This window comes from Mya arenaria, chromosome 9, assembly GCF_026914265.1.
Source record: "Mya arenaria isolate MELC-2E11 chromosome 9, ASM2691426v1".
In the NCBI taxonomy this organism is placed as follows: Eukaryota; Metazoa; Mollusca; class Bivalvia; order Myida; family Myidae; genus Mya; species Mya arenaria.
Window position 1 is genome coordinate 5,742,466 of NC_069130.1, and position 24,717 is coordinate 5,767,182.

The 24,717-nt window shown below is 36.6% G+C and overlaps 1 protein-coding gene across 1 annotated transcript; it reads left to right on the forward strand.

The window, feature by feature from the left end:
* The first annotated feature begins 1,254 nt into the window (after positions 1 to 1,254).
* LOC128202855 (uncharacterized) lies at positions 1,255 to 24,717 on the forward strand. The gene is made up of 5 exons (XM_052904013.1): positions 1,255 to 1,530; positions 17,773 to 17,889; positions 18,559 to 18,793; positions 19,032 to 19,457; positions 21,029 to 24,717. The coding sequence occupies exons 1-5, from the start codon at positions 1,255 to 1,257 to the stop codon at positions 23,434 to 23,436; spliced, it is 3,462 nt and encodes a 1,153-aa protein (XP_052759973.1). The 3' UTR covers positions 23,437 to 24,717.

Below are 24,717 nucleotides of genomic sequence, written 5' to 3' on the forward strand. Positions count from 1 at the left end.
ATGCTATATCAGTAACAACAGTAAAACAGTGCTGTGGTGATTTTTTTCATGACATTTACTGCCATGTATTACAAGCTGTTTCCCGAAGCCGTAAAGCATCCATTTCCCCCGAGAAATATATCATGGTTCTAAACAATAGGAAACCCCTTTCCCCCTTTAAAACAAATGGAACATATGGCTAAAGAAATATTAAAACCCCCCACTAATTTTGCGGTATTTTCTGCTTATTTTCCCAATCAAACACAATAAAGGCACGTGCATTTTTATCAATTAGCCAAACAAAAATCACTTGAAAGAAAACTGCAATGACAAATATATTATTTTGCACATTACAGTTGGAAGGGCTTAATTGTTTATAAATGTAGTTTTTATTCTTTAAAACGTCTTTTAGTTAAAATGTATTAATATGCTAGTATCAGCTAGTCGTATTGGAGAACATTTATCTGCGGGCTGGGTTTGCGTAACTAGGTACATGGGTGGCTCTCGCCCTCAAATATCTGCAACGAACGTGATTCAAATGATTTGTGCTGGAAGGGGAATGTTATGTTATTTTTTTAAAGAAAATCAAATAAAGTTCAGTGTTTAATGGCGAATCCTGCGCTCAAAACAGGAGTTTGCGTGTTACGTTTGTGGTTTGGCCCGCCTTTATTGGACGGTGTATTCTTGACATATTTGGTAGAAAAAAAACATGAAAGAGGACGGGGTGGGGTGTTAAAATGCACCCGCTAGTGCTCTTTGTGAGGTTGTGCAATAAGAAATATGATATAAAGTTGTTGTTTTCTTTCATAATTAAGTTGACAGCTTCTTTAAAGAAATGTCATACGTCTTTAATATCATGTTGCGTATTTGATTTGCTAAATGTACCTCGAGCGAAATAAAGCACCCATGGTAAGAAAACAAGTTGACAAAAGGGCAATTATTTCATACATTCTTGCTTTCATTGTGAAAATTGGTATTTAAAATATTTCATCTACACAAATATAATCTAATTTTCTTGTCAAATGTTGCAGAGCCCTTCTTTAACAATCGACAGGGCGGTGGAATGATTTTGCTTTACTTAATAACAAAGCCTTTATTATAATTCCTCTATTAATCTATTCGTGGATAATTACACATATCTACATTGAGGCAAACTAAGTGTTTTTTAATTCGTCTTTACATGTATATCGTTATATGGACACTCATTCTTTAAATAAGCTAGACGATTTGGGGACGACGGTGGTGACAGCGACAATGACGACAAAACGATGAAAAATGATTGTGATGATGATGATGATGATGATGATGATGATGGTTGTACGTGGTAATAGGGGTGATGGTGGTTGTAGGGGTGGTGGTGGTGGTTGTAGGGGTGGTTGTGTTTATAAATGTGTTGGTGGTGGTGATGATGTTGACAATGATTGTGGTGGTTTGATTGATGGTAGTGGTAATGATGATGATGATGATGACGACTGCGACGAAAACGACGACGACGACGACGATGATGATGATGATGATGACGATGGAGGTGGTACTCGTGGGGTGATGGTGGTATTAGTGATGATGTTGGTGGTGATGATGATATGGTGATAGTGTTGATCGGGTGGTTGTAGTGGTGGTAGTGGTGATGGTGGCGTTGTTAGTAAATAAAAGCATTCGTCATTTTCATTAAAAAAACATGCGCTTTATTTAGTTGGATATCATGTAGGGGAATAAGCTATAACTACTCATTTTTGGTCTTGGAACAATAGAACAAAGAAGTGATCTATTAAATCATTGATTCATATCAATGCATGCATTTAATCATGTAAATTGTAAGCAAGTAAGCATTATCAAAATCGATTTCACCCAAAGAAACAGGAGACAGAGTAAAGAAAGGAAACAGCTAATTATAAAGCCACTTATCCTCGGCTGATCATTTCTCTATCCGATTTCAATCAAACTTTATCAAACAAAAATGCTAATTTGAAACCTAGCTTGCAGACCTCTGCTCATACTAATGCCTATATCCTTATATTTCGTACACATTTCAATCAATGATATTTAGTATTTGCTGTAGAATTGAATATATGGGCGGATCCAGGAATTGGCGTTATTGGGTTCGTAACTTAGGGGCACCAGCTTTTAACATGGGCTTCTTTCTCAGAATTTAAATTTAAATGATTTAAGATTTTGGCAGGGATTGCGGAGGGTGATATTCCCATAGACAATTTAATTAATTTCTAGTCCAGAGTGGTGTATTTTGAGCGTATTTTATTATCCTTTCTTCGTATATTGAGATAAAAAGCAAACTGCGACGATTTTAGGGAGGGGGCGTGCGCACGCCGGATACGCCCTTCATTAATACGCTAGTGGGATAATACCATTCCCCATCATCAGAGGTTTGATAGTGATAAATCTAACGTTCGCATACCACCATCGTTCTGGTGTACTAGAATGGATAATACAGACAAGTTATTATTTCATGATGTTTTTGATACATTTTAGACTTCCCACGACATCACTAGCAATTAGTAGGCAATTTGTCTCATCAGCGTTACAATGTTCACGTTAAATAACAAACGAGTCTATTCGAAATGAGTTTCTGTCTCTTCAACAACCATTGGAAATAAAAACCAGTAGTTTCATGGGCTATTCGAGATAGCTAGATCTGAGCAACCACTAGCACTAGCAGCAGCAGCACCACCACCACCACCACCACAATAATAACAACAATTACACCACCAACAACAGCAACAACAACACCACCACCAACACCAACAACAACAACAATCACGAATATTCACCTCCACCACCACCACCACCTCCACCACCACCATTACTACCACCACCACCACCACCATCACCACCACCACCACAATAATAACAACAATTACACCACCAACAATAGCGACAATAACAACAACAACAACAACACATGGCAACAAAACTAAGGGTCATGTTGATCTTGATAATTTTTCATTCTCATTTATTAGTCTTGGTTATTCTAGTATCCTAGCAAACTCGCCAAATGTGACATTTCTACAAAGCCCGAGCAGCTTTAAACGCTCTTATGCAGCGCCATTATCTTCAATAATCACAACAGTTCAATCAGATTCCTGCTGCATTGTGAATTGGTCAACATACTTACGTCTCTAAACACGACTTACCTTATTACTCTTAATAATTTCAATATTTTAGAATCACATGACCGGTAACAAAAATTGAAGTTTGGATTAACAAAAGCTTTTAAGAAAGAAAAATTTAATAACCGGATTAATCGGCCATGTATATTATTCGTGTAGATAATGTAGGATTTAAAGTCTGTAAGAGTATTAATCTTTGATACAAACTTTTCGTTATGTGGACTTTCGTCACCTATTTGTGAGTTTGGTAGTTTGGGTCAATTTAAGTTTGAAACAAATACTTAATTGCACCAGCTAGTGCTATGTATTCAGTTTAAAAAAAATAATGATCTTTAACATTTTTGAGAACATGGACTTGTGTGGCGGAATATTCTAAGGACTATATTTATCAGGTAAGATGAATGTATAGAAAAATATATCATTATATTATTATTTATAATATAATCTGAGTTATGAGGCACGAATATCAGGTAGTGACAATTGTTACACATGTATTTCAATGTTGAAATATGCTGACATTTTAAAACAATTTAGGTATTCAATGTTCAAATAAACTAGTTTTTATCATGCATTTAGCGTTAATGTTTAAAGTTGGTGTCTGGTGACCCCAAGTAAGTGTGGGACCAGTTTAAAGGGTAGAGCTTACTGTTCACGAATATGTAAAATAAATTACCGCAAATACATGATAGATACATTTATTGCAGTTGGTATTTTAGTTCTTCATTTCAGTTAAAATCAGAAGTTATGCTTATGATCTAATTTGCATTTCTTAAACTAAAACAGCTCGTTTAAGCTTTTTCGGTGGTATTTTTTCGACATATTTTTTTTCCTTTAGTTAAACCTTTCAAAAATTTCAAAGAAAACATATGGTCACCGGAATTCGTATTCACTTACCCTCTTGGGTATAAGTTTGATTTTAATTTCGTTGTAAAATTGCTATTTAAAGAGCAATAATGGTAAGAAATGCTGCAAATGATTAAAATAACATATTTTACCATGATATACACATCTTTCATCAAAGATAGTTATATGAAAGATAATATGTAACTTTCTTAAAATCACGCTCATCTGAGTCTATAGCCTCAAGACGCTAGTCCATGCGGACCCAGGCATCCCAAACATCACATTTTCATTTGATATCTGCTACCGTAAACATTTATATTAAAGCCATAAAATGTTTATTGGCGAACTAAAAGTCCTTTACAATTGTGTTGGCTATTTTAGAAATAAGACATAGAGCTTGTATTTATTGTTGAACACGTAAACAATTTACTTTGGTATACATTTGTTTCGATCAGTTAAATGGTATTGAAGTTGTACACATTGCAAACTGTCGGACACAATGTATTGTTATTTTTATTTAAATTGTAATAATAATAATAGTTATAATATAAAAGGCCTTTAAATTTTAAATGCCTTAACAATTAACAAATTGTGAGATATCGGTCTGTATGTTTCTTGATTGTCTTTAAACTGACGGAAAATGTGTGTTTTTAAGTGTTAAAATCTTATGGTGTAGACTTTATTTGTAATCCTTTTTATAAACATGTTTTTGTATTGCATTTAATAGTTTGAAATCAGAGGATAATTATAATACGCACCTTTGCAATGGTAAGTAGTGATTATAATTTTCAATAATTGCAAATGATATCAATAGTTTCATCGTTTATAATATATATGGTAAGTGGTGGTTATAATTTTAAATCATTGCAAATGATATCAATAATTTTATCTTTTATATTATGTATGGTAAGTAGTGATTATAGTTTTACATTTTTACAAGAGTAGAAGACTTGAACATTAATTTTGTATTTGCCACCTTTACTATTTGTGTACATTTCATTGTACATACTTTTGTTCATGGCTAAAGGCCTATGAACAGAACAGAACATGATAGTTTGAAAACATTCAGAAATACATGTAGTCATTATGTCTATATAAATATTATGCATAACATATTATGCATATAGATAATATAACTTTGCATGGATTGCAAAATCAAATTAGTATTAAAAATAAAGATATGAACTACACTATCAAGTATGTGGCAACGAAAGATAAGCGTGCATGATTTGTATATAGTCATAATAGAAATGGTACGTATTTCTTAACCTTAATGCAAAATGAACATATATGACTATTTTTAATTCACTTTAACATCTTCGAATTACATTAATTCCCCAAACTTTGGTACGTTTGGGCTTTACCAGTACTATTCATCTCTGTGTGTGTTCTTCAGTCATTATACATGTCATTATACATTGCTGATATGGCCAATGAAGACAGCACATGCCGTATTGTGTAAGATATAGCCATATATTAGAGGCTATTGTACGACTGTCGCTCTATAGGCATTAAACTATTAATATGTTCATAAAACATTTCACTTTTATATACACCGCCCATCCGTGCGCTCTTTTCAAAACATTTTCCCCAAAATGAATCAATGCACGTTTTTAATTATTTAAAAAATCATTGTTAACAATGCATTGGGTCTTTTCAAACGAAAGTTGAATGTTAGCTTTTTGAAAGATTGTTTGCCTTTCTATATTCTGTAGATGCAATATCACAACCTATTATTCCCTTATTAAAATTCCGTTTTAATGTTTAAACAGATATTAGGAGCGTGTGTATTAAGTGCTTATATTTGGAGAGTTCTATGTTATATATATATATGAACAAACGTTTGCAAGTCAATCTTTTCGGGATCCATTTGTCAGTCATTAAAGGAAAAAATATATAAAAAGAAATAGGCTGAAATAGGATTCGAACTTGCATCCAAAATAAGAGTATCAGTCGTGTGAGCTTGTGAAACAAATTGTAAATACAGGATGTAGCTGTTGGAACTACCCCTTGTTCGTTTACGTGACACCGGGGACCGTTGTTTTACGTGCCTCCCGGAAGACGGTCAGTATTCTAGGCATCGAACTTGCGACTCATTGGTTGGCTGTCAAATATCTTACCACTAGAACTAGAGAAAAGATGCCTTTAGGCATCGGTCGATTCTTAATATAGCTATACATGGTTTATACTAGAGACTTGGAGTCAGCCTTTAGTCTTCGGTCGATTCTTAATATCTCTATACATGGTTTATACTAGAGACTTGGAGTCAGCCTTAAGTCTTCGGTCGATTCTTAATATCTTTAAACATGGTTTATACTAGAGACTTGGAGTCAGCCTTTAGTCTTCGGTCGATTCTTAATATATCTATACATGGTTTATACTAGAGACTTGGAGTCAGCCTTTAGTCTTCGGTCGATTCTTAATATATCTATACATGGTTTATACTAGAGACTTGGAGTCAGCCTTTAGTCTTCGGTCGATTCTTAATATCTCTATACATGGCTTATACTAGAGACTTGGAGTCAGCCTTTAGACTTCAGTCGATTCTTAATATCTTTAAACATGGTTTATACTAGAGACTTGGAGTCAGCCTTTAGTCTTCGGTCGATTCTTAATATCTCTATACATGGTTTATACTAGAGACTTTGAATCAACCTTTAGGCATCGGTCGATTCTAAATATCTCTATACATGGTTTATACTAGAGACTTTAAATCAGCCTTTAGGCATCGGTCGATTCTAAAAACCTCTATACATGGTTTATACTAGAGACTTGGAGTCAGCCTTTTGGCATCGGTCGATTCTAAATATCTCCATACATGGTTAATACTAGAGACTTAGAGTCAGCCTTTAGTCTTCGGATGATTCTAAATACCTCTATACATGGTTTATACTAGAGACTTTGGATCAGCCTTTAGGCATCGATCGATTCTAAATATCTCTATACATGGTTAATACTAGAGACTTGGAGTCAGCCTTTAGTCTTCGGATGATTCTAAATACCTCTATACATGGTTTATACTAGAGACTTTGAATCAGCCTTTAGGCATCGATCGATTCTAAATATCTCTATACATGGTTAATACTAGAGACTTTGAGTCAGCCTTTAGTCTTCGGATGATTCTAAATACCTATATACATGGTTTATACTAGAGACTTTGAATCAGCCTTTAGGCATCGATCGATTCTAAATATCTCTATACATGGTTAATACTAGAGACTTGGAGTCAGCCTTTAGTCTTCGGATGATTCTTAATATCTCTATACATGGTTTATACTAGATATTTTGAAACAGCCTTTAGGCCTCGAATTATTCTAAATACCTTTATACATGGTTTATTCTCTATACATGGTGTTTACTCTGTAAATGAATTATACTATATACATGGTTTGTAGTGGAGACTTAGAATCAGCCTTTAGGCCTCGAATGATCCTAAATATCTCTATACATGGTTTGCACTAGAGACTTTGAACCAGTCTTGAGGCCTTGGATGATTCTAAATACCTCTATACATGGTTTATACTAGAGTCTTTGAATCCGCCTTTAGGCATCGGATGATTCTGAATTTACCTGTACATGGTTTATACTAGAGTCTTTGAATCCGCCTTTAGGGATCGGATGATTCTGAATTTACCTGTACATGGTTAATACTAGAGTCTTTGAATCAGCCTTTAGGCATCGGATGATTCTAAATACCTCTATACATGGTTAATACTAGAGACTTTGAATCCGCCTTTAGGCATCGGATGATTCTGAATTTAACTGTACATGGTTAATACTAGAGACTTTAAATCCGCCTTTAGGCATCGGATGATTCTGAATTTACCTGTACATGGTTTATACTAGAGTCTTTGAATCCGCCTTTAGGCATCGAATGATTCTAAATACCTTTATACATGGTTAATACTAGAGACTTTGAATCAGCCTTTAGGCATCGGATGATTCTGAATTTACCTGTACATGGTTTATACTAGAGACTTTGAATCCGCCTTTAGGCATCGGATGATTCTGAATTTACCTGTACATGGTTTATACTAGAGTCTTTGAATCCGCCTTTAGGCCTCGGATGATTCCAAATTCCTCTATACATGGTTAATACTAGAGACTTTGAATCAGCCTTTAGGCCTCGGAAGATTCCAAATATCTCTATACATGGTTTATACTAGAGTCTTTGAATCCGCCTTTAGGCATCGGATGATTCTGAATTTACCTGTACATGGTTTATACTAGAGTCTTTGAATCCGCCTTTAGGCCTCGGATGATTCCAAATACCTCTATACATCATTTATACCAGATACTTGGAATCAGCGTTAAGGCCTCGGAAGATTCTGAATTTACCTGTACATGGTTCATACTAGAGACTAGGAATCCACCTTTGAACTGGGCTGTCACCGATTTCCCACTGCCCATAAAGTGGGAACCAAGTGTTACTGATGAAATGTGTGCTTGAGAAATATATTGTTATCCATTGTTGTCCATAACGCACCCGTGACGTCATAAATATCTGACGACGACAGGGATGACACGAAAATCAATTTCAGCTTAAATTTACCAGATACAAATCTCGTTGATACAACACCAAGTTGAAACAACACTATCATATTTCATAATTTTACGGTTGATGGAAAATATTAATTAATTATCAAATAGTTAATAAAACTCCGCGTCGGCTTTGTAGTTTTTTATATGAGATTTGATAAAACACTTCATAATCGATTGACCTTTAATCTAAGTTATAACAGTACATAAACTAAAAGTTTGAAAGGCTAAAAGTAATCCCTCAGATTGTTTCGTTTGGACGCTAAGACCTACTGACACTCATCGTTAGAAAGGGAATTCTACTCAGACAAGTCATACTTGAACTTTAGAAGAAAATAAATCTTTACAGATTAAAACTATTTAAACAATTTTAAAATACAATGTAGTTTTATAGAGAACAATTCCGAATCCGGCTTTTACCGACTCAATTAAATAGCTCATTGCATAATCCATGCCCATAGCCCAATCTTGTTGCTCATAACCCAATACAATTATCCACGACCCAATCCAGTTGCCTCATACACCATCCAGTTGTTCATAGCCAAATTCATGTGCTCTTAGCCAACCCAATTGTCCATTACACAATCCATGTCTTCAAAGCAAATTCAGTTCCTCATAGTCCAACCCAATTCCTTACAACCCAATTCAATTGCTTAAAGCAAAATCTAATTGCTTAAAGCCCAATCTAATACTTAAGCCCAATCTAATACTTAAGCCCAATCTAATACTTAAGCCCAATCTAATTGCTTAAAGCCCAATCGAATACTTAAGCCCAATCTAATACTTAAGCCCAATCTAATTGCTTAAAGCCCAATCTAATACTTAAGCCCAATCTAATACTTAAGCCCAATCTAATACTTAAGCCCAATCTAATACTTAAGCCCAATCTAATAATTAAGCCCAATCTAATTGCTTAAAGCCCAATTTAATAATTAAGCCCAATCTAATACTTAAGCCCAATCTAATAATTAAGCCCAATCTAATACTTAAGCCCAATCTAATATTTAAGCCCAATCTAATACTTAAGCCCAATCTAATACTTAAGCCCAATCTAATACTTAAGCCCAATCTAATAATTAAGCCCAATCTAATACTTAAGCCCAATCTAATACTTAAGCCCAATCTAATACTTAAGCCCAATCTAATAATTAAGCACAATCTAATACTTAAGCCCAATCTAATACTTAAGCCCAATCTAATACTTAAGCCCAATCTAATACTTAAGCCCAATCTAATACTTAAGCCCAATCTAATTGCTAAAAGCCCAATCTAATTGCTTAAAGCCCAATCTAATACTTAAGCCCAATCTAATAATTAAGCCCAATCTAATACTTAAGCCCAATCTAATTGCTTAAAGCCCAATCTAATACTTAAGCCCAATCTAATTGCTTAAAGCCCAATCTAATACTTAAGCCCAATATTACTTAAGCCCAATCTAATTGCTTAAAGCCCAATCTAATACTTAAGCCCAATCTAATACTTAAGCCCAATCTAATACTTAAGCCCAATCTAATTGCTTAAAGCCCAATCTAATACTTAAGCCCAATCTAATTGCTTAAAGCCCAATCTAATACTTAAGCCCAATCTAATACTTAAGCCCAATCTAATTGCTTAAAGCCCAATCTAATACTTAAGCCCAATCTAATACTTAAGCCCAATCTAATTGCTTAAAGCCCAATCTAATACTTAAGCCCAATCTTATATTTAAGTCCAATCTAATAATTAAGCCCAATCTAATACTTAAGCCCAATCTAATACTTAAGCCCAATCTAATTGCTTAAAGCCCAATCTAATACTTAAGTCCAATCTTATTGCTTAAAGCCCAATCTAATACTTAAGCCCAATCTAATAATTAAGCCCAATATAATACTTAAGCCCAATCTAATAATTAAGCCCAATCTAATACTTAAGCCCAATCTAATTGCTTAAAGCCCAATCTAATACTTAAGCCCAATCTAATACTTAAGCCCAATCTAATACTTAAGCCCAATCTAATTGCTTAAAGCCCAATCTAATTGTTCAAAGTTCAATCGCATTGCTTGAAGTCCAACCCTATTGTCCATTGCCCAATACTGTTGCTCACAGCCCAATCCAGCAAAATCGAATGGCACATTGATCACTGCAAATGTTCAAAGCTCAACTCAATTTACAACGTTTGGTGTCGATCTATACGACACAACGTTTGGTGTCTAACTATACGACACAACGTTTGGTGTCGAACTATACGACACAACATTTGGTGTCTAACTATAAGACACAACGTTTGGTGTCTAAGTATACGTTACAACGTTTGGTGTCTAACTATAAGACACAGCGTTTGGTGTCTAACTATACGTTACAACGTTTGGTGTCTAACTATAAGACACAACGTTTGGTGTCTAACTATACGACACAACGTTTGGTGTCTAACTATACGTTACAACGTTTGGTGTCTAACTATAAGTTACAACGTTTGGTGTCTAACTATACGACACAAAATTTGGTGTCTAAGCATACGACACAACATTTGGTGGCTAACTTTACGACACAACGTTTACAACGTTTGGTGTCTAACTATACGACACAACGTTTGGTGGCAAAGTATACGACATAACGTCTACAACGTTTGGTGTCTAACTATACAACATAACGTTTGGTGTCTAACTATACGACACAACGTTTGGTGTCTAACTATACGACATAACGTTTGGTGTCTAACTATACGACACAACGTTTGGTGTCTAACTATACGACATAACGTTTGGTGTCTAACTATACGATACAGCATTTGGTGGCTAACTATACGACACAACGTTTGATGTCTTACTATACGACACAACGTTTGGTGTCTTACTATGCGACACAACGTTTGGTGTCTTACTGTACGACACAACTTTTGGTGTCTTACCATACGACACAACGTTTGGTGTCTAACTATACGACACAACGTTTGGTGTCTAACTATACGACATAACGTTTGGTGTCTAACTATACGATACAGCATTTGGTGGCTAACTATACGACACAACGTTTGATGTCTTACTATGCGACACAACGTTTGGTGTCTTACTGTACGACACAACTTTTGGTGTCTTACCATACGACACAACGTTTGGTGTCTTACCATACGACACAATGTTTGGTGTCTAACTATACGACACAGCGTTTGGTGTCTAACTATACGATATAACGTTTGGTGTCTAACTATACGATACAACGTTTGCTGTCTAACTATACGACACAACGTTTGGTGGTTAACTATACGACACAGCGTTTGGTGTCTAAGAATTCGACACAACGTTTGGTGTCTAACTTTATGTTACAACGTTTGATGTCTAACTATACGACACAACGTTTGGTGTCTAACTATACGACACAACGTTTGGTGTCTAACTATACGACACAACGTTTGGTGTCTAACTATACGACACAACGTTTGGTGTCTAACTTTACGTTACAACGTTTGATGTCTAACTATACGATACAACGCTTGGTGTCTAACTACACGAAACAACGTTTGATGTCTAACCATACGACACAACGTTCGGTGTCTAACTATACGACACAATGTTTGGTAGGAAACCATACGACACAATGCTTGGTGTCTAACTATACGTTACAACGTTTGGTGGCTAACTATGCGACACAATGTTTGATGTCTAACTATACGACAAAACGTTTGGTGTCTTACTATAAGACAAAACGTTTGGTGTCTAACTATACGACACAACGTTTGGTGTCTAACTATACGACACAACGTTTGGTGTCGAACTATACGACACAACATTTGGTGGCTAACTATACGACGCAACGTTTGATGTCTTACTATACGACACAACGTTTGGTGTCTTACTATACGACACAACTTTTGGTGTCTTACCATACGACACAACGTTTGGTGTCTAACTATACGACACAACGTTTGGTGTCTAACTATACGACACAACGTTTGGTGTTTAAATATACGACACAACGTTTGGTGTGTAACTACACGTTACAACCTTTGGCGTCTTACTATACGGTACAACGTTTGGTGTCTAACTATACGACACAACGTTTGTTGGTTAACTATACGACAGAATGTTTGGTGTCCGACTATACGACACAACATTTGGTGGCTAACTAAACGGTAAAACGTTTGGTGTCTAACTATACGACACAACGTTTGGTGTCTAACTATACGGTGCAACGTTTGGTGTCTAACTATACGACACAACGTTTGGAGGCAAACCATACGACACAACGTTTGGTGTCTAACTATACGACACAACGTTTGGTGTCTAACTATACGACACAACGTTTGGTGTTTAAATATACGACACAGCGTTTGGTGTGTAACTACACGTTACAACCTTTGGCGTCTTACTATACGTTACAACGTTTGGTGTCTAACTATACGACACAACGTTTGTTGGTTAACTATACGACACAATGTTTGGTGTCTAACTATACGACACAACTTTTGGTGGCTAACTAAACGGAAAAACGTTTGGTGTCTAACTATACGACACAACGTTTGGTGTCTAACTATACAGTGCAACGTTTGGTGTCTAACTATACGACACAACGTTTGGTGTCAAACCATACGACACAACGTTTGGTGTCTAAAAATACACCACAAAGTTTGGTGTCTAAAAATACGACACAACGTGTGGTGTCTAACTAAACGACACAACGTTTGGTGGTTAACTATACGACACAATGTTTGGTGTCTAACTAAACGAAACAACGTTTGGTGGTTAACTATACGACACAACGTTTGGTGTCTAACTTTACGACACAACGTTTGGTGTCTAACTATACGACACAAAGTTTGGTGTCTAACTATACGACACAAAGTTTGGTGTCGAACTATACGACACAACATTTGGTGTCTAACTATACGGCACAACGTTTGGTGTCTAACTATAAGACACAACGTTTGGTGTCTAAGTATACGTTACAACGTTTGGTGTCTAACTATAAGACACAGCGTTTGATGTCTAACTATACGTTACAACGTTTGGTGTCTAACTATAAGACACAACGTTTGGTGTCTAACTATACGACACGATGTTTGGTGTCTAACTATACGGTACAACGTAACGTTTGGTGTCTAACTATACCTTACAACGTTTGGTGTCTAACTATACGTTTAAACGTTTGGTGTCTTACTATACGTTACAACGTTTGTTGTCTTACTAAACGACACAACGTTTGGTGTCTAACTATACAACACAACGTTTGGTGTCTAACTATACGTTACTACGTTTGGTTTCTAACTAAACGACACAACGTTTTGTGTCTAACTATACAACACAACGTTTGGTGTCTAACTATAAGTTACAACATTTGGTGTCTAACTAAACGACACAACGTTTGGTGTCTAACTATACGACACAACGTTTGGTGTCTAACTATACCACTCACCGTTTGGTGTCTAACTATACGACACAACGTTTGATGTTTAACTATACTACACAACGTTTGGTGTCGAACTATACGACACAATGTTTGGTAGGAAACCATACGACACAATGTTTGGTGGCAAACTATACGTTATAACGTTTGGTGTCTAACTATACGTTATAACGTTTGGTGTCTAACTATACGTTACAACGTTTGGTGTCTAACTATACGTTATAACGTTTGGTGTCTAACTATAGGTTACAACGTTTGGTGTCTAACTATACGTTACAACGTTTGGTGTCTAACTATACGTTATAACGTTTGGTGTCTAACTATACGTTATAACGTTTGGTGTCTAACTATACGTTACAACGTTTGGTGTCTAACTATACGTTATAACGTTTTGTGTCTAACTATACGTTACAACGTTTGGTGTCTAACTATACGTTATAACGTTTGGTGTCTAACTATACGTTATAACGTTTGGTGTCTAACTATACGTTACAACGTTTGTTGTCTAACTATACGTTATAACGTTTGGTGTCTAACTATAGGTTACAACGTTTGGTGTCTAACTATACGTTATAACGTTTGGTGTCTAACTATAGGTTACAACGTTTGGTGTCTAACTATACGTTACAACGTTTGGTGTCTAACTATACGTTACAACGTTTGGTATCTAACTATACGTTATAACGTTTGGTGTCTAACTATACGTTACAATGTTTGGTGTCTTACTATACGTTACAATGTTTGGTGTCTTACTATACGTTACAATGTTTGGTGTCTTACTATACGTTACAACGTTTGGTGTCTTAATTTATGACAGAACGTTTGAGGTGCAACTATAGAAACCTAGCTATGTTCGGTGTGTCACACGGAATCAAAAAGTATGTACATGCTATTTGTATCTCGAAAACACGGCATTACATACTCGTTAGCAGCACATAACCCTATCAGATATCACAAATGAACATAATGCAATACTTACTGTTTTTGAATAATTCAAGTTGAACTGTACCTGTATTTCACTACGTGTACTTCATTTATCAATTATTCAGGGACTGTTTTAAATGCAGTAATAAAATACGCAATAACTTATCTAAAATTCACCCTGCACTGTCCAATAATGATAAATGGTATGACTTGTATTAATTGTACAGCAAGTTATAAAATTAATATAAAACCATTCAAATACGCATTTAATTGGACTGTGGACGTTTACTATTGTTGACAGCGATTGAATGTCATTTAATCATGCATAACAGCCATAAAAGGAACACAATCGGTCATTTTCCAAAGAAATAGTCTATATTCAGACTTGCCGGAAAAGGTCGAGTAGTTACGATTGAAAACAACCCGTTATTAAAATTGAAGTCCGAGGGCTTATTAACTTTTGCAAATAAATCATTTCAAAAGAAATACATACAAATGAACGGAAAGTCAAACATTCGCTAAAGGACAAACTCTTCGGGACAAAGTGTCCTCAAAGATAGAGAGTACGATCAAACAAATTGAAAAGTCCGCTTCTCCTGTGTTTTTGTATATTTTACTGACTTTACAAATATAATTAGGGCTGAATTACTCACTTATACGGGCTGGGGCACAAGACGACTAGAACAATAAAATAAACAATATTTGCTAAAGGTATTAGATGAACATCTCAGGATCCAGCATTTGACGTTAGAGGGGGAGTAACTGAGGGGGCGTAACCTTTTGACATGCGCCCCTCAATCAGAACCGAATTATTTTAGTTTATAGTGTTGACAGGGGGCGGAGGGTACTTCCCCTAGAAATTTATAACAATTCTTAGTCCGAAATGGTGCATTTTTGGCGTATTTTTTAAAAAACATTTTTCTCAATATTGTAATAAAAAGTAAACCAGGACGGTTTTAGGCGGGTCGCCGGAACTCCCGCCCCCTGGATCCGCTAGTGCACATAATTGGACATTTTATCGAGTCTCTGGTGGTAATGTTATATTTGAATGACATGTGACCCCGTGTAATTGGAAAGAGTAGTACTCTCTGCCTACACATTAAACCTCATCAATTGATACCCCTGCGGCCACCAAGGCGACTCGGGATTGATTTCCCGCCCATGTGAGTTTGGTTTGTGTTCACCAAACCGGACAAATGTATTACAAAACAACAATATAAATTGTGCTAGTGAAAGAATTTTTTTTAAATAGAATGAGGGAAAACATTGATCTAGTCAAATGTTTTGAATACAAATAAAAGAAACAGCGACGCTCTCCTGCAATTATCATAAGTTAATCTCAAAGATTAGCCATTAATTAAGCTTCGGCCATTAAGCAATGTCTATAAAGTCCACTTAAATGTCAGAATTCTGCGACTGACCATTTGTTTATCCGACACTAGTTTATCTAATGACCAATTTAGAGGACCGTCAGTATAATTACTCCACCTAATTTACAATTCAAATAAAACCAAATCAATGCCAATATTGTCGAGGTCCGACAGCCAACTGATGCGAGCCAGTGCAATTCAATATTGTAAAAATATTTATTTGCTTGTGAAATAATTAAAATAACAGAAAGTTTAAGTTTTGTAAATATTTGAGAGCTGTGGTTCGATTACATTGATTTTACAATAGGGATAGCGGGGAAAAGTACACTTGTCATGATTTTGATTTGATTTCAAAGTGTCAGGCTTCGGTCCCTTTAAATGTAAGTGAACGTTTGTTTGGATTCTTTAATGTATCAAGGTTTCTAAACTATTAAAACTTTCTATTATAGCTGTATAACATACATGTATACAATAAATTCAACTTATCAACAATGCAAACTTGGACTCTAAAATTTAAATAGTTTTCTTCATTCCGATTTTGTTAATGTCAAAGGCATGCGTGCTTTCGACATTTTTTGTTTTGATTGTATAATTTCTCTATAAAAATTAATTGAATAAAAACAAGAAACTTTTCGATAAAAATGCAGGTACTTGTGAAGGAATTTAGTGACCAAGCATTAAGAGTTTAAGAGTTTATTTTTTTCTAAATGAAATAAGTTTCTAATATACATTGTATGTCGAACATGTTTTAAAAACATATAATGTGCATTGGACTAAATAATAGCACCGTGTCGAAAACTACTATGCCGCGTTCCAAGGTAAAAACATTTTGTCTTTTTGTTGTGGATTTATCTATGTACTTTTTTCAGGATTTCTCGAATATCACCCCGATCCCCAACCCCGAACACAAACAATCCGGGCGTTCAAACATGTCATTCTTATTTATAAACGGCATGGCAATAACAATACAGTATTAGTCAGTTATATCCTTAATTGTAACTACAAAGGATGTTAATAAACATATCATAAACGTTACTAGGTCAAGGTCATTTTGATAATAAAATCAAGACCCATTTGGATGTCATGGTAATAGTATATTTCCTAGCTCCTATATATCCGCCATGACCATTATGATGTTTCAACAATTAACGCTCTCAGTTCAAAGGTCAAGGTCACTGTTACTGTTTAAAACTTCGAGACACTGAGTTCATAAATGGTTACACTTTATATTTGTACACCAGTCGACATTTATTTCTGCTCTAGTGTGTGATTTGAATCTTTAACAGTCGAACCGCGTTGACTCTAGATCTCAGAGACCGGCGTCGAAAATATCTCGAGCATCGGAAAATTCGAGCCAACTGAGAACGCTTACCTTCAGTATATAATAATCGGTCCTTTACATCCAGTTCGAGCCAACGTGGGATCGAGCTAAGCGAGTTCGAGACAACGGGGTTCGAAAGTACCGTGACATTTCATACTTTACTTAAACATTGCACCAGCATGCATTTATGTGTGCCCACAAGTAGAACCGAAAAGCGGTGTCCCTACTGAACTGGCAATGTGTCCTTTTAAGATGATGAGCCTGAAGAATCATCCTACTTCATGTATTTCAGAGTTTTACCCGCCTCCCGGGTACCATGCCGTCGTGTGTGCCCGCCAACAACAACAACGTAGGGGACGTTGACGCCGTCAAGGGACCGCCACAGTCAGACTCCAAGATCAGTAAACTGGTAAAACGTGATTTAAAAATACATAGACATATCCTTGTAAAGAATTTACGATTAAATTGATAAATGATAGTGCTTAGTGCGGGTTGCCATGTATTATTATTCTGGATCGGTATTCATAGAACATCTTATGTCATCTTGACTTATGTCGATTTCCTTAAAAGCTCACAGTCAGACTTAAATAAAATTAATAAAAAGAGAGTTTGACATAGCCGTATTTAGAATACATAAAATAAATGAAAGTAAAGAATTTCAGATATTTTTAAGTAATTTTACCATATGACTAGTAAGATACCTAACGAAGGAAAACGATGTAAGTTAAGAACCGACTTAAAATGTTTTAAGATTACCGGCCCTGGTAAGCTTTAACTATGACTAATGCATGTACATATGGTCTCGGAGCCAATTATATAGACGTACGGACGATGTGTAGCCACCTAGTGTTTGCTCCAGTATAGTTCCATCTTAATTATTGTTTTGATAACACCTATACATTCATGGTTTATTGTAAGGAGAATCGTCGCCATTCATCATTATTCGATGTTTAGAGAACTTCACTGAAAACGTATTTATTCGTTATTCAAATTTCTTTGCCAAATGTATATATATTCATACCACACGTACACGTGCATTACCATTTTTTTATACAAGAGTTCAAAATTCTTCTTTCAGATAACATGCCTGTTCTTTCGGAAAAAGACGGGCGTCGTCGACCTGGCGAAAGAGTCGTCTGCTGCCGCCAGAAAGAAGCAGCGAATGACCGTCGACCGCTCAGAACGCTCCCGGCGCGTGCTCAAGATGGAGAGCATGCGCACTGCACCCAAGCCACGTGACGATGATGACGCAGGTCGACCCTCGTCTGGACAGGGGCCGACCCAAATGTTCTTACCATCTGAAAATCCAACAGGTTAACAATGGACGCTTATTTGTGAAGTTTTGTTCTATACATAATATCAACTGTTTGGATCAATTTACAATGATTTTCATCAAAAAATACCTAGAAGACTTTATCAAATAAAAAAAAAGCTTCAGCCATGGTCAAACGTTCAATGAGTTAAGTTCAAAAGTTTGGGATTTCTTTGTCGTTTGGGTCTGTGTTTTCGTATAATATACTAATTAAGTATTTCATTTCTTTTTACTTTTAGCCTCGTTTCTGTCACATCTCAATCCGTCGGTACGCCGCGCGTGCTCTGACGTAATAAGAACGTCAAGTTCATCAAATGGCGGAAAATCAACGTCCCGAGAAGCGTTCTCTGAAAATGGGCGTATACCGGTGACGAGGAACACAAACTACCGTGGGAATCATAGCTTTAATGATCGTGATAAACTGGGCAAACCTCCCAAACCACCAGAGCGTCACAGCAGTACCACCAGTAATGCTACGGGCGGACGTAGGCCAGTCGTCGTGCCCGGTCTGATGTCAGCGTCAGACGATGACGTCGGTTACGATTCGGAGGATGAAATCACTGACATCCACGAGGAGATGCGCCGTATGAACATGAGCCAGCCAGATCTAAGATCATCAACATCGGACAAGAAACCCGCCAAACCCAGGCGGCGTCGACGCGAAGGTAAGAAACGTTCACCGGTTTAAGTTATAAACTATATCACCATTTTAACGCAATACAAGCTATGTTTTGCATCCTTCATTATCGTATGTTTTAATTGTTAAAAATCCTATTAGTTCATTATCTTTATATAGACATCAGGGACTCATATTTATTAAATTGGGTATATAATGATAATATCATAAACGTGTATTGACAGTGCATGTGTCAAACGGGTATCGTTGACATATTTTATGCTGGCAACATCCCCCCCCCCAACCCCAAAAATTGTTCATATTTAGTTATTGCATTTATTTTTATGAGCAAATGCGTAACAACAACTGGCAAAATTGAATAGAATTGTGTTCATCCGCGTCTGAAGACAATCAATAGCGTTACTAAAGCTTTTAGGCAATACAGAGCATTTATTGTCGAAGTTTTAGATAACTGATAACAAATGAAGTTTTGTTGATATTTAATCATTGGTACAAGCATTGTATTCACATTTCAAATATTTTTTCATTCGATGTCTGACCTTATCAAAAGTGATCGACTCCCTTTAATCTAAATTCTGTTATTCATTTTCATTTTTTACAGCATCAGAAAGCATTTCATCTGAAGGTATATATAGACGTACACATCACCCATCACCAAAGTTAAAGTTCATTCCCCAGATGCCCTGCTGTTATAATACGTCCATTCTAATTAGAATCTCTGTAAAGATAACGCTAAAGGGCAAATTACACTAATTCGGACGTGACTACTCAGTGTAACAGTGTAACATGCGTTCTTCTTTTTTTATTAACACATGACAGTGAATCTAAGCATGGCCATTCCTTATTCAGATCATTGGATATTTTCCACCTTTAAAGATTTTGAAGCTGAGTGATTTGTAGTTTAAAAATTGTTGGTGAACATGCTGGATCTACTTTTTATTTTTAACATTTTTACCTCAGCGTTTGTATTCCTACGCGGGATAACGCACCTTCGTCGGGTACAAGTTAGTTACGTTCAACCATTTTTAGCTCGACTAAACTAAGAATAAGGAGAGCTTTACTACTCACTCTAGAGTCGGCGTCGGCTTTGGCGTCGTCGTCACACCTTGGTTAAGGTGGTTGCATGTTAGCACCTTCAAGTCAATATCTCAGCAAAGGCATCGTGTATTGCATTCACACGTAGTTTATGTATTCCCAACTATCCAACCTACTTAATTAATGAATTTAAATAACACTGATTTGAATAGAATGCAAATAATGGGCCGTTATTATACTTATAAGTTCTGGTTAAGGTTTTGCATGTAAGCACATATAGATTAATATAAGAAGTTCCGGTAAAGGTTTGCAATTATCCACATCAAGTTTATAATAATTTCTTTTAGCTCGATTGTGACGAAATCTGATAGCGTAGAGGATCAGTCTCGAGTCTGCTTCCTGGGACAAACCAGAACTGGTGTCCCCTTTTAGAAGCCATGAGTGTTAAACCCTTGGTGGAGATCAAGCCCCACGACCTCTTGGGTGAGAGGGGGGCAACTATACCACTAGACAACTCTCACCCTATTAAATTGATAATGAGCTGATGCCATTTTACAATTTCAGGCTCCATTTCTCTCTCTGAAGAAGAAAGCGGAAGTGATGAAGAATCAGACGATAATCGCCCTCAGAATCCATCACCATCCGAAAAGCATGGAATGAGTGATGCCGTCATCATTACAAATGACGTCACAACAACATCCGTTTTAAATGGACAAACAGCAAACTCAAAAACTCACAAGACTAAGTCAATGGAAGACGTTATTGATGACCTGTTTAAACAAACACAAAATAACATTGATACAATATACAAAACTGGACTTGACAATATGGATCTCGAAACATTCCGATCTGACACTGTAACGCCAGATACGTGTATGCGCAGATTGGAAGAAGACCTAATGAAAGAAGATTACGATTCTGAAGATAGTGAAAATTTACGAGAGAAAAAGAAATCAGCATTACCAACTCGACCACCTCCTCCGACACCTGCGAACTTAAAGAAGAACCATAGAATGGATACATTGCTAAACGAGGTATCACTTTGGGCATCTGACAGACAGAAATGGCTGCTGGAGGATGGGGGGAAAATCAAAGCTTTCGAACCAGGGACGAGAGAAAGTACAGTTGCTAGTTTTACAACAGATGGTCAGGCGATTGACCAGGTGACGAAGACAAATACAGAAACCAATGCTACTCAAAGGTGTTCTCATTGGGTAAATGAGCTGGATAAAGATGGCGATGAATCAGGGTCAGTGCAGACAGGAATCTTGACGGCACCAACACTATTCAGGTCAACGGCCAAATTTCCTACAACACCAAGGCATCCTGAACGACGAAGGGTAAGCTTCAATGGAAGTGAGGCTAGATCGTCTTCCTTTAATGCCCCTAAGAAGTCAGACTCAACAAGAACGACTGTACCTCGCAAAAGAACGTATAGAGGAGTTCAAGTACTGGACTATGGTAACGACGAAACAGAAGTCGTAAATGATCCGGTAGATGAAACTACTGGACTGGAAATTAAAGACTTGGAAAATGAGCCAAAATGTCCCGAACCATGGACTTCCGACATGTACAAAAACCGTGAATCTCCAAGTGACGAAAAGGACAAGTCAAGTCTTAAAAACAGCTCAGAGCTGGATGATTCAAAGATTGTGAATGAAAGAACTAGTAGTCCAGATAGTTGGCTGAGAAGTGATGGGTCTTGTTCTAATATGGAAACTAATAAGATGAATGAAATCAATGATGGAGATGATTGTTATGAACTGCCTTATGCTAGGAAATCACCATATGATCGAAGTATGGTTACACCGGAGGAGTATATTATGAACAAAAGACCAAACGTTGTTAAGGCCACGAATGTTGGAAAATCTCACCAAATTGAGCGTAAAGCCCCGAAGGTGCACTCGTTTAAAGAGTTAGAGAAACCATTTTTTATACCAAAGCAGCCATCATTGCCTGTAAAGCCAATGTTGAGAAACACTCAACTGAAACCTATCAATTCTTTACGAACCGGAGAGCCAAAGAATATGGACACTTTTCCGGCACTTCCAGGAATGAAATCTTCCAGTCACTCTTTTAATAAGTCCAGAAATGTATCTAGTTTTGAAAGCAGTTTTGGACATTTAGCTAGTCAAGCAAATCGTCCATTCTCTGAAATACCATTGCGGCCAGATTTCAGTTCGGACAGAAACAGTAACATGCTAGCAAGCAGAGTGAACTTGCCAAAAGGCCCCGATGCTAGTCATCCCGTTATACAATCTATGATGAGGCCGGTGTCAGAAACGGCCATGCCGCTCAACAAGCGTCTTGACAAGATAGGTATGGGTCCAATCATGGCCACAAAGGACAAACAAGCATATGCTCAAAACATTGCAAACGCTATTGAAAAACAGCGACTTCAACCTAATGAAGATGCATTTAAAGCAGAGGTACTGGGAGATGACAATAGAGAGAACGATGACAAGATAACGGATGAAAAGAAAAACATGAACTCGACGAAGAGAAGACATAAAGTTTTCACTCAAGGCTTGTTAGATGGTGGTTATAATTATAACAAACACAGCAGAAGAAGACATGCTGAACCAGTTCTGACTGAGTCCTGTAGTTTCAGCGAGAAACATAACTCCGGAGATCCACTGCAGCTAAACCAGTCGAGCTCGTTCCAAAATTCACAACCACCTATGGCAAGTGTAAACGATTTGTCTTTGAGTATTCGAGACAGTATAGAAAAACCTCCAAACGGCTTATCATTTGCACATAACACGATAAGTGAACCATCTAATGATAAAAACGGGAATGTCAAACTACAAAGAAACCATTCCATGCAGGTGCACAACATTGGTGGAAATATTCAACAGTACGTTGAAAATGGCGCAAACACCAAAACAGCCGACAAGTTCAGGAAACTGAGAACGAGGCGTGATATAGAGATGGACTGGTTGATGAAAGACGCTGCAGAAACAGAGCTCTGAGCATTCTGTAAGTGTCGGCATTCCGAACTGATCAATAAAAAACGGAGTGGTTTCTGAAACGTTCTTTGAGTGACAAGGACTAGTGGTTGGTGAAGGTGTTGTGAGGCACAATATGTTATCATGTTAAAGGTGCTTTAAGTGTCAGGGGGTTGACTTGTAAATATATATATTTCAGCAACCATGGCCTGCCGAGGAACAGGTGCTTCGAGCAACTAGGTGTAGATTAACTATTTTCAAATGGTGAATTGAGCAACAAGGGGCTGATTTGTTAAAGGTGCTTTGTGGAGATTGGGGCTGTTTTTATGAAAGGTGCTTTTAAACGGACGGAGTTGAAAGTTGTCCAGTTGTTGCTTTAAAGTAGTTATTGACTTCACTTATTAAGATGATTATGGCATGTAGGCGGACTGATACGACGTGACTCGGACGGAGTTTAGTTATTTAGTTTGGTATGTGTTTCAAATCTCATGGATCCAAGGAATATTGAACGCTTATTGGAAGATGGGTCTTTAAACTGGCCCGGACTTTGAAAAAGTATAGATATGTTGTCGTCAATTTCTGATGCACAGTCACTTATATGGATGACAACTTCAAATTCACTGGTACAATACAGAAAGAACTAAACATGTTTAAGAGGAATTTGTCAAGAATATAATGAGTTATCATTTTTAGTCTTTAAATGGTTGCCACTAATGTATATTTTAATGATTCGGTCGTTCTACGCAATGTAAATATAAAACTTTTCATTCGAATGCGCTTACAAAATTTTCCTAAATTATCATTATGTTTTCCTTATGCAAATGTTGCCCCTTCTTATAATACTAGAATTCATAATTGTTTTGTAGAACTCCTCATTACTTTATTCAAATACTGTAATGATCTTTGTGCGTCTGTTTTCCAAAGAAAAAGGTCGAGGTAATATAATTGGCAAAGCCTTAGTGTCGTGCAAACACTTAAACCTGGGTCATTACTTACAATATATCCACATACAAATTCATATACATGCTAAAAGAGGCAATGCGCACATTTATAACAAGGTCCATATAGCTGTGGATTTCATATTTGTTGAGTTATATACCATTCCGGTTGGAAATCAACAGCAGACCAATTTGGGAGATAACTCCACGGCAATCTTGTTTTAACATCATTATAAGCATGCACTTGCCAGTTTCACTGTTTGTGATGTTAATGTAATCCAGTTCACCGTCTGTGATTTATATATAACCAAGTATTATGTTTTAATTTTGTGCGTTTTTGTTTATAGAAAAATGAACTTTTACGTGT